The sequence below is a fragment of the Octodon degus genome, unplaced genomic scaffold (genome assembly GCF_000260255.1).
Source record: "Octodon degus isolate 3935 unplaced genomic scaffold, OctDeg1.0 scaffold00087, whole genome shotgun sequence".
NCBI classification, from domain to species: domain Eukaryota; kingdom Metazoa; phylum Chordata; class Mammalia; order Rodentia; family Octodontidae; genus Octodon; species Octodon degus.
In genome coordinates this window covers 9519787-9532324 of record NW_004524663.1, presented here as the reverse complement: position 1 = coordinate 9532324, position 12538 = coordinate 9519787, and the positions used below count along the sequence as shown (strand labels likewise).

General features: G+C 37.2%; 1 protein-coding gene across 9 annotated transcripts in view; it reads left to right on the top strand.

The window, feature by feature from the left end:
• Positions 1–12538, top strand: part of Glis3 (GLIS family zinc finger 3) — a 445783-nt gene that overhangs the window by 332432 nt on the left and 100813 nt on the right. For all 9 annotated transcript variants that reach the window (XM_023721942.1, XM_004637184.2, XM_023721941.1 and 6 more), the window contains 2 exons: positions 3604–3765; positions 8106–8216. In XM_023721942.1, coding sequence (XP_023577710.1) covers positions 3604–3765; positions 8106–8216 — 273 coding nt within the window. The remainder of the gene's footprint in view (positions 1–3603; positions 3766–8105; positions 8217–12538) is intronic.

Genomic DNA, 12538 nt, shown 5'->3' with positions numbered 1-12538 from the left:
TGACTCTGGATTCTGTCTTCTTATGAATCAGCTTTGCATCTTACTACTTTTTCCTATGGGACTTATTCAGTATTTGTTGGATGATAAAGAATGCTATTTAGATAATTTACTAACCCTTTTGAAAACACACACCAGGAATGTTAGCATGGAAGGCTTGATGAGCAGCAGCTCGCTTTCCCACCACTCTCTTCTCATTAGTGTCATTTGCCTCTTTTTCACATCCTGTGTTTTCAACCTTCACTTCCCTGTTGATGCTAAAGTTTGATTGTGTGTCTTCTCTTATGTAGCGGTACATGATCTATAAATCTTGGACAATCTGGTGATCCAGTCCCTGGGCTTTGGATTCATGGCTCCACAGCTAGTCCAGGAAGCAGAGCACCTGAGACAAAGCAATTGCTCTGTTGTGTGGGATTTGGTTGGTAACTCGCAGAGCAGTGAGTTGACAAGTTGGACCTTACCTTTCGAGATGGATCTTGCCCTGTAGAAACTTCAGCAAAAAACCGGATGATTACAGCCAGGGAATTACTTATAATAGTCCTTATTTATCTAAGTTTAATGTTCATTTACAAAGTCCGAAGAACTTAGTAAAGATTTGGAAAACACGAAATATCTAAGAAAGAGGATAAAAAGCATCCATTGTCCAAATACCCAAAGAATCCAGTTTTGATGTATCTTCTAACACTCTAATAAACTTGCCTGTTACTTTATTTTAAAAGTATCTAAGAATGTCTAAAGAATAAAAACTCTTTTAAGTAAAATGTTAAGGAATAAAAACTGGCTCAGAGAGAAGAAATTGTTTTACTAAATTACTGAGTTAGTTCCTTAATGAATGATAGTGATTGATTATAAAATTATTTGTTTTCAAGTTTCATCCAGGGATCACAAGAGGAGCAACCAGCACCCCCTTTTCCTTGCAAAATCTTCAATGTCACATATTTATTTGGGTGTTTGCAATGTATGGGGTGTGAGGCCTAGCCATCTATCTATCATTCCTTCAGTGCCTAATTTCACTGGTCTTGGGATCATAGTTTCTTGAGTTAATTTCATCAACAAGAATAGGTAGTACGTGCTGTGAACACTTGCATATGTGGAAGTGCCTTTCTTCTGCATTTATTTGTACAACTCAGTGACATCAAGCTTTGCACTCTAAATAGTCCCCCTCAACACTGAAAGCATTGTGATACTACTGTGTCATCTTCCAACCTTTCAGCTTAAAGAGGAAACATATGAGCTGGATTTTTACTATCTACAGAGGATGGTTTTGTTTTCATTTTTATCATGGCTGTTCATAGTTTCTTCTACCTCTGCTATTTTAAAATGGTAGGGATATTCTGAGATGTTACTCATTTTCAGTGATTTGCTTGAATTGCAGTGAGATTTTGGGTTTTTCTTACTTCTGTTAATAGGACAGCAATTAGTTGAATTTTAATTGAACATTTGAGTGAACATTTAACTGGGAAGACTTGGGAATGCTAGCATACACAGAGTTTATATCTCATCATGTGGACAATATGAATTAGTCCAGCACACATCTAATTACTCTACTGTAGAACTAGAGGTTGTGCTTTATCTGGTACTCACAAGAACCTTATTAATCTGTTCTAAAGTTGTTTTGTCCTCCCATCCTGATGCCCAAACAATGCAGCTTTCTCTCTGAGGAGACTGTAGGGTGGAGAGAATACTGGGCCTAACAAGCCCCGTGTATGCACCCCTGGAACTAGCCCCAGAATGAAATCCACTCTACAAAAGAACCTTGCTAGGAATCAGGCTACAGGCTTAGTGTGTCCAAAACCACAGGCTCATTTTGGGGTTAAGTGTGGTCCACCAGGTGATTCCAAGTAAAATAAACTGAGCTCCAGGGGTTTGCTCTGAGTTGTCATTGAAAAGAAACCTTAAAAACAGAGGTTTGGTCAGCAGAGCCAGTTTAGCTGTGAATTTGGAGTTAATTTTGAGCCGTTTTATCCTTAAACTTCAGAAACACTTGAAACCCTGTAGAAATAAGCCCCTCAACTCTTCTTTTCCTCTAACGACATGGCATTATATGCCCTTTGCTGCTGAAAAAAAGTACTTGGCTTCGTCAGCATTCATTTTCCGTTCAGGCTAAATTTATTTTTATGTGAAATATAAATCAGGAAAACACCAAAATTATTTTAAGCAAAATATCAAAATTGAAATAAACCAACATATGTCTGTGAAACATGTATAACTCTCAATCAAAAATAAGTGCAACTTTCATAAATTTCTTAAAATACTCCAGCATACAAAATGTGAGCAACTTAAATAGATGGAGTTGTGACATGTTTGATTATTCTGTTTAGCTTATTCTTTACTTGAAGATGAAAATTCCAGTCACCAAACTTGGCCCGCTCTAGATCATCCTTTATGCCCGTGAGCTGCCCCATCTATTTTAGTAACTAAGGGTCATCATACCTTCTCAGCGAGGCCGTGAGATGCCTGCTAATTTTGAATCAGAATCTCCTTCATCTGACCTTCGTTACTTATATTCTTTACTTTATCACTCCTGTCCTTATGGCCCTCTTTAGAAACTGAGGTTTCTTGATGCTTTAATTATGTTATACTTTATTTTGATAGGTTTATTCTTCTTTCTAGCTTTCCCTTCTAGTGGGCCCTCAAATAAAATTAAAATTGTCAAAGTCGCACGAACATTCTTGGGTTTAGCACCAAAGGGAGTAATCAGTGATAAGTCTCCAACTAAAATGCATTCTTCTTTTATATGCTTTTCCTAATAACATTTTCTTTACTGTATTATCACTTGACCACTTTGATCCTATGAAGTAGCTCATACTTTGCCCACAGAAAATATTAAGTAAATGTTACTGTCAATAAATATTGACACAATAAAGACACATTTACTATAATACCAAATTTTGATTTTTGATTCTTTTCATGAATTCTGTAAGAAAAATTTTAAAAATAAAAGTTAAGTTTTGGGGAAGATAATTCAACATTAAATGAATTATCTATTTTTTTTGGTTCCTTTTAAAGCATGTTTATAACATTGCCCTCCATGTAAATATGGTAGCCTTTTGGGAAATTGAAAACTGCTGGTTGATATAGTTTAGTTTCCAGTACAGCTAAGGAAGTTCTAATCGTATCAGTCTAATGGACATGAGCCCTCTTCACCCTGGACCTCTCATCTTTAATTCTTTTTTCTCACACATCACTCTGATTTTTATATTAGCTTATTACTTGTCAAAAAAGTTTCTTCCTTCCCGATTTCTTCAGTTTAGACCAATTTGGAAGTGGAAAAGTGTGTTAATTTTTTAATAACTCTTTAAGACACACATTACTGTATTTTTATTAACAGAGCCAGATGGCTCACTGTGAATTTTCTCTAACATAAGTGATCGCACAAATCAGTTTGGGACCCAAATCTAGTATAGAAAGAGGCATATATATTCAGTGGAAAAATGCAGTTCACATTAGCACATGGATAATTTTAGCAGTAATACTTGGTCCTGTTTGGATTTCACTTTAATTTATTGTTTTTAAGCTAAGTATAAAATGAAGAGTTTACCCTCCCCTCACCCCCATGTCACTCAAGGTCCTTCTCAACAACCAAAGATTGTTTTTCTTTTGCAGTTTGAAGGTTGCAAGAAGGCCTTTTCCAGGCTTGAGAATCTCAAGATTCATCTGCGAAGCCACACAGGCGAGAAGCCGTACCTGTGCCAGCACCCGGGCTGCCAGAAGGCGTTCAGCAACTCCAGCGACCGTGCCAAGCACCAGAGGACACATCTGGACACCGTAAGAATGGTGGCAGCTCTCTGCCTAGCAGCAAAACCCAGTGTACAGAGGTGCCCCTCTTGCGTGATAGTGGGCCAGTACAAGTATTTGCTTTGTGACCTAGGGGCAATAGGGGCAGCCCCCAGGGCAGTAGAAGGAACTGATAAAGTGCCCGCAGGGGCCCTGTGTGGCTGATTCAATTTTATAGTCACAGTTTATCCTAAAAACTATTTAGAACTTCCTAGTACAGAAGATTACTGGGTTACTTCTGTATATTAAACATAAGGCATTTAGAAGATGTCCTACAGCAGATTTTAATACAGTCACTAATAATGACTATTAAAATAAGTAGCTAACTGTTGAGACATACCAACATAGCAGTGTATGCTAGAAATATGAGATGTATTTTCTTGTTTGTTTTTTTGGTTGTTGACCTGGATTCCTTTCTTCTTCGTGTAAGAATATGGCAGCCGACAGTTTTTGAAAGTGAATCTGGCCTTTTGCTTTGGAAGCAGCTGATATTTTCACCTTCAGGCAATCGAGAAAGAAACAACAGGCATTTCCCAAGGGTTCAGTTTCTTCATGCCTTTTTGGTGTTAACAGCCACATATTCCTGGATACCAACCCTATGAGAACAATTGATTTTTATTATCACACCCTTAACTCCTTTCATGCAGCCACGTTTTGATCACTCACAAACGGCTTTTCTGTTTAACGCCTGTCTTTTATTGTTCCCATTATAGTGATAGGCTTTCTTTGCATTTCTCAGGCTTTGATGCCATTTTTCCTACACAAGGCCAAGTAGACCTATGCAATTTCATTTCACTGAACAAAGCCATTGGGAGAAGTGTATTATAGACATCATAGATCTCTTGCAAGTCCCGTATTCTTGCAAATAATGTATTCATGACAGTACGTTCTCAGCATTAGCATTCTGATGTCTATTATTAAACTACACCAGAGTTTGAATTTTGAAAAGATACTGTTATTTCTACACACCTTCTCATACATATTTAAGATTCCGCTGATGTTATAGTTGACATATTTATTAAATTTTATATTAGTTTCTGTTAGTCACATTGATACAAGTCATTTTAGCTATATGTCATATAACCTTTCTAAACAGAATTATCTCTACTATACATTAATGTAATGGTTTGCCTTATAAATATGTGAAATAGAGTTAGAATACTAAGGATGCAGAATGGCTCCTTCTGACTTTCGCTGAATTGAATTCACTGATTTTTTAGATCCAGTAGAATAGAATATTCAGTGAATGAATGTGGGGAGTAGTGGGGTTCTTAATGTAGAAAAATGATAAAAGAATAAATTATGCTTAAATATCTCATTTTCTTGTTTAAATATCCCACTTTGTCTAATGTGGTCTTGGTGGAACCCAACAGATTTTTCCAAATTGTCGTTAAATTTTATCATGGAAGAATGAACATTCAGGAAACAAGACTGTCTGAGGAAGTACTTACACTCTAGCTAGCTCCTTGTAGCTTCAAGGCAGCTATGCCACAATTGAGTGTTGCAGCTCATAAGACCCTTTACCTGGTGCTAATTTTATCTAACCAGACAAAAAGTATTTTTAAAAAATCCTTTCATAGTTTTAAATTTATGTATCTCCTTTAAAAACTTTTGAGAAAAGCCACCTAAGATAATAAGGTCAAGATTTCACGTCAATTCATTACTTCTTAAAACTCAGCTATATTTTCTTGAAAAATAATTTTTCTATTCGATCTGTTAAAACTCATTTTTTTCCCCTGAAGTTCCAAACAAGCTGTTTGAACTTTTACTAATTTAACAAACGAGTGAAGTTAAACACTTGTTTCAAGAAGCAAACATAGTTTCCTAAAGAATTTATAGTTTAAATTTAGGTTTCTGTTTCCCTTCATTAATCATTCCTTATGCAAATGCTGTCAGAATTTTGGATAAGGTATCTTTCTTCAAATAAGTGGATTCTTTACACCTAGGAGAATGATTTTCCCATAAAGATTACTTAGTTCGTAATTCTAACCATGAATTTTTTTATTAATTCATTTCTGTTAATATTTTTAATATGTAAACAAGGAAAGTATCAGTACAGATAGAAAACAATGAAATATGTAGTTTAGTGAAGTACAGAATTCTGTTTACAGTGTAGGTAATTGGAGATAAAATGACCAGGACCGATTACTGCTTACGCCAGTCCCTGACATCGCTGTGTCGGCATCCTGTTCCCGGGGTGGCAGACAACAAGAACAGAGTCAAGAGTCCTTGGGGGCATCGGTGAATGTGGAAACTTTCTCCAGGAGCATCTCAAAATTAAATACCAGTGACGTAACCAGCCCAAATCATACAAACACCCATTTCTGTGGGATGTTAATATTCATAAAGCCTTTTTACATGAAACATATCCTCTCGTGCTCAGAACATGAGCTTATGTGACTCTAGTGGCAATTGAAGTACAGACTTTGGCTAGCATTTCCCCTGAACCTGGGACGGTGTAGGGAAGGCTTGTGTAAGAAAGCTCCATAAACTTGGAAAAGATTTTCAGGCTAAAGAAAACTTTGTTTACCAAATGGAAGCTCATTGGCAAGCAACTTTTCAGTCATGAGCTCACCATTTTGTAAAAATTGTATTAAGAACCTGATTCAGGGCCAACGAGATAGCTCAGCAGACTAAGTGCCTGCTTTGGCAAGCGCAGGGACCAGGGTTTCATTCCTGGTCCCGCATGCCATTCCATGAGACCCTATACCAAATACATAAGAAGGAGAAGGAGAAGGAGAAGAAGAAGAAGAACAACAACAACAACAACAACTACTTTATTCTTCTGTTGCTCATTCCCTGCTTTCTTACGCTTATGCAGTGCCTAGAACATTCTGGGAGGGTGAGCGCTGCCAAGGGGTTTCAGTCAGCCAGCCAGTCAACAGACACATCAGGTATCAAACTTAGAATTCAAACTGGGTATGTCAAATTAAATTATATATTCATGATTTTACCTTGTTCTTGGAATTAAAATGGAAAGAAAAAGTACTGAACCAGAGATATTGCTTCCAGAAGGAAAATAATCTAACCCACATGTATGTTGCCCTACAAAATGACAAGCGTGCACATGGAAACAAGAGTACAACATAAACGATAAAAGAAAATCTGATTTTTTTTTATCAGTAGTACAGAAGCTTTCTAGACGAAGATTACTGTTTTTGAGATTAGGTTTTAGTTCTCTTTATGTTTCACACCACAGAGGTACAGATCTCATACCTCACGTGATAAAGTACTGAGTTACTAAGCGGATCAGTGACAATTAATACATCTTGCAAACACAGTTAATCCTGGGATTTTTTCCCCCTACAGTTGTTGGAATAAGCAAGATGTTAGGGCTGATCTTGCACCTGGATAGTTATGATTTTAAAACTTTTGATGCGAATTTTGTCATTATGGGCCAGGGAGCTGGCTCAGTGGAATAAGCGCTTCCCTGGCAAGTACAAGGGCCTGAGTTCAATCCCCGGTTCTGCAAAAAAAAAAAAAAAAAAAAAAAAAAGAATTTTGTCATTATATTAGAAGTAGGTGATATGCTGAAATCTTTGTGCATGTGAGATGCTGTCATTCATCATTCTTCATTCATTCATTTCTAAACATTATGTACCAAGCATCAGCAATCTGAAAATAAAGTAGATTCCAGCCTCAGCCTTAGACTCCCTAGTTCACATTTCTCAGGAACATGGGGACCTGGAGTGACCAAAATGCATGTTCCTAATCCCACTTGAAAGTGCTTACTTGCTTACCTCAGGCTCAGCACTAGACTCCTCTGCAGCTAATGGTACTAATGTTCTTCTTGCTAATTTTTCTTGTGTCTGTTATTTGAAACTTACCGTCTCTTACTCACTTGATGCTAATGTTTTCTTCTTAATTCTCTCCCTCTCTCTTTCTGACTCAGGTTTCTCCTGAAACATACCCAGTCTTTTCTGGACTTTTCTACAACTTCTTTACCTGAATCCTTAAAGAATATGTATTTACTAGTTTCTGACAGTACCAAAGATTGTTCTCAGGGAAGCATAACTGTAAGTATGACTGAAGATGCTTGCTAATAATTTCCTCATTAAAAATTCCACAAGAGGTTTTGTGGTTAGGGTGCAATCTAAAACAATCTCTTAAAATTTGTCAAGGCTCAGACAGTTCTTTGTTTCTTGAAAGTTTACTGTCCTCTACCATGATTCAGAGTTCCTGGGCCTTCTAATTAAAATAAGAGTGTGACCTGGCAGCTCACATTAGTTAGCTGGTAACAGTTTGAGCTCTGGATAGTTTTTGAGTAGAAACTTCCCAGTTACTTTTATAATTTAACCACAACTAGTTTTTCTTTTTTCTTTCTTATTTAGAAACCTTACGCTTGTCAAATTCCAGGATGTACCAAACGCTACACAGACCCAAGTTCCCTAAGAAAGCATGTGAAGGCACATTCTTCCAAAGATCAACAAGCAAGGAAAAAGGTAATCTTAAAAGAGAATTTTCAAGCCAGAAAAAGCATTTTTAATTCACTGTATAGTACTTAAGAGTTTCTGCCGGCCATTGGAAACTCTTCTGCTTCTTAAGGTACAACATGCTTGAGCCAGTTTGTGGAGGGAAAGTCTTCCATGAAGTAATAGTGGGGCTATGGTAGGTACAGCTGATACAGGCAGGTAGGAATTTCTGGGCAAGGCTTGTATAGGTGGACAACAAAGGAAGGTAGTGAAAGTCCCTTAAACCAGAAAGTAACAAAAGGCTTTTATGGAAATTAAGTCTAAATAGGCAAGAAAATTAAAATGAGAAAAATAATAAAATCCTTTGTGGAGAGACATACTATTTCATGAACCATCAGTTGGCTAAAATCATTTTAGTTTCATGAAAAAGGAAGGTGAACCTCTAGAATAAGAACAGAGCATTCATGTTAAGCTTAGAGAAGAAGATTTCTTTTTTTATGTATTTAGTACAGGGTCTAATGAGTGTCACTACACAGATCAGACTCCTAGTGATCCTCCTGTTTTCAGCCTCCCAAGCACTAAGATTACAGGGGTATGCCACCACACCCAGTTTCAATCTCAGTCTCAGTGCGCCCCAGGGACAGAGCTGGTACAAACCCCAGTCCCTACATCTGCCTAAGCAGGCACTTTAATCCACTGAGCTATCTAGCTGGCCCTAAGAAGATTTCCTGATAGATTCTGCGTACACAAATCTGAAAAAAGAATTAAATTTAAAGTCACTTTGACATCAATGAGAAATTAATGCATTTTTCAAGGCTTGTAGAAATCATTATGTCTCAGATTTGGAATAAGTGTTACAGATCAACCAACCAGTCAGCCCGACTTCTCTCCAGCCCGCACATTGTCTAGCCAGAGCTTGGCCATGCTGGTCATCACTTCTGCTAGAGACAGGGCACTTACTCCTCAAGGTTTTGCCTCATAACTGAGTTGTTAAATTTGTGACTCTGTTAGGCATCTTTTTTTGTTTTTTGCATGACCATAAATGTGTTGAGCTATCTTGGCTTTTTGAGTGTTTTGAGGTAGATACCTGGGTCACTGCAGGGATCTTTATAGCAAAGGTAAGGACAGTTTAAGATGCAAATTTGTTTCAAATGATTGAACTCCCATGGTAAGAGTTTTCATTTTACTGTGCCTTCTGGTTAGAGATCTTTCATTGTTTCTGTCATGGTTTATAGGGATATTGGAAGATACTCTTGTCTTTTTTCTCCCTTGAGATTGTTAACACAATGCCAGCTAATGTCCCATTTATGGAAAGAACTTGACTATGTCTTTGTAAGTTACAGAAATACTCAGCTGGAAGGACTTAACAGATATACTTCATTGTGTACCACCCCAATCTTATAAAACAGTTGTTAAAGTGTCAAGAAATATATTCAAATCTTTGTAATTTGAATCCAAGTAAATTGATATTCATGATCATTTGACATGGATATATTATTGAATTTTCAAAAATCAGAGGTATAGTACTGCTAAGTAATAATATAAAATTGGAAGGAATTGCTTAATCTTCTTAAGATAATACACCCTTGTTGTATATTGTTAAGTACTTTCAACAGAGTCACTAATGGTTTTTGTCATTATCTGTATATTAAATATTTGAAGTGGTAAATTATATTTGTTTAAGGAAATAGCCTTCCTAGATGAAAGGGTGTTCACTGTAGGTATGCCCATTCTGTGCCTCCAAGTTGTCCCTCATGTCACACTTTGCCTTCACTATCAAACTTATCAATAAAATTGGAGAGCACCTTTTTACAGCATAATGATTATCATGGACATGAAAGGCTATTCATCCGCTATCTAGATAAATAAGCAACAACACAATGTTCCATTGAAGAAGGCTTCCTAGGTTGACAGATATAAGAACCAAACAATGAATATTCTCCAAAATTGTTAATGATTTTTATTGTTCAAAAATGGTGTTCCTTCCTCTGTATAAAGGAAGAGTAATTTTGATTGTATGAAGGATTTTCGAAGCACTAATTGAAAAAAGAGAAACAGATCTTGAGACTAAAATATAATATTATTGACAGTTTATCGGCAACTTTCGACAATCTTGATCACAAGGATATACTATCAGGTAGTGTTATCATTTGTATTAAACACTGCAGGTCTTTCTTAAATTTGTCTTATGTAAAATGAGATGTTTATCTCTCAGATGATTTACCTTTTGACTTTTACTGTGTTTCCTCCAAATGGCTGAAATTGACCTGGTTGACTTTTATGCCCAACTTGTAGTGAATTTACAGTTTTGCTTTCCAAATTTTCAGCAGCTTTTTTATTTTCAAACGCTTTATGAATTTGTGATGGATTGAGGTGTGGAAATTAAAGGGATGTGAGTTGCTTCGTGCAACATAAAGAAGAAATGTCACTCCCTCTAGAGAAGCAGTTGCTAATAGACCTGAGATCAGTCAATTTCTAAGTCTTGCACTGATGTACCGGTGTGTTATATTTACATGGTACAGTGTTGTTACTGGACCTTGGAGAGATTCTAATTGCTCACTCACATCAGGTCTTGGTATTTGAAATATTTCCTGGCAGCAATGATAAAAAAAAAGAAAGAAACAATAAACCTTTTAAGGCAGAATTAAGATTATTTACGACTTTAATTAAAAATTGAAAACTGGCATCATTTCAAAAAAGCCTTTACAAAAATGTGAATTCATCAGAAATAACCATAAAAATTCCAGGGTGATAAAGGCACAGCGGAGTAACAGTCACAGCCTTGGGGAATTGTTTTGTTGAAAAGAATAAAACTCTTTTCTGTCACACCCTGTTAGTCATGGACTAGTTTAATATACCCTGCCTGCCTGCCTGCGTCTAATCCTCTTTTTAACCTCTCCCTAGACACTAAATGACATTATTTTTGGTCTTAACATCACCAGCTTTGTGAGGCCCTATCTGAAATTGGGGCCAGTGGCAAAGCACCATTTGCTATAAGATGAATGTGTATCAGGAAAGGCCAAATCTCGTAAGAGATGCCCTGGCCATGGGCTTTGTGGCCCTTTATTGCACCTTATGGGTTCTACTGAAAACCGAGAAGAACCACAACTCAGCTAAACATTATTCGACCTACAAAAAGAAAGAGGGAAGAAAGGAAAAACATTTGCAGAGAAATGGAGATAATTTCCCTCACCACATGCAGAGAGTAACTTTTCTCTCTGCATAAATGTTTCACTCCCACATGTCCCATTGGCCAGTGTGTCGATTTCTTGTCTCCTATGCACTTTGCAGTTCTTGAATCCATTGAAACAGGGCTACACAGATACATAGGGAAAAAAAATACTCAAGTTACCAGCAATGTTCTCCACTGAGAATAGAATTTAGCCTATAGGGCAGAAGTCAGAATCTGTCCTTCAATTCTATCTGATAATGTGTGGTGAAATAAGAGAGAATGAAGGCAATAAGCCACTTGAAATTTTCCTCAAGGCTGTGAGCTTTATCAAAATTTTTCATTTTCACCTTGGAAATGCCATAAACTGGATGTTTCCTTCAACTCCTGCCTGTTATCAAAATGGGTATTCTACAAAGCGAATGCAAGCCATACCTCACCAGAAGTTAGACGCGACATGAACATTTCATCTAGTTCACCCTCCCACAGAGACTCTGAACTTGGGGTATGATTTATTAAATGTTTGTGAAACATTGACCTTTGATTTGCTATACTTGATGACCTTCACTTTTGTACCTCAACACAGGCTGTACCAAACCAAACACAGTGTTTGAAATGTGTGTGAGTGCAGCAGTTACGTGTTTCCTATTTAGAGGAGAGCTCTGTGTAGCTTTCTGGCTAAGTTGGAACTGTTTATCTGATGCAGTTCTCTACTACAACTGGCAACTTTTGGAGCTCTTTAGAGTCACCACCTCTCCCCTGTATATGTGAAACTGCCACCTGATTTCAGCCTGCTGTATGCAGTTCTTGGAATCTTGAGAAGCTATGTAAAAAGCGATTATTTTTTCTCTGACCGGAGGCATGTATTAAAAAGACCAAGCAGGCTCGCTTTGTGTATCAGCTGTTTTCTGTCGTGGTCTAAATGGCAGGTGGGGGACATAATCAGGTTCCTCCTCAGGTTCTGTAGTCTTTTTTCACCTGTTTCTTTTTTGATTCTCATCAAGAACAAGTTAAAACCTATCTCACTAATAGTAGAATATTAGTACTAGGGCGCGTATCACAGACATAGCCTGTCAAGCAGCATGCCACCCCACCACATAGAGCAAATCTGTTAGAGTGCAGGTGAGCTGGAGTGGTGCTGTTGTAGAGGTGAGGTGCAAACAGAACAAGGTGTTTTTCAATG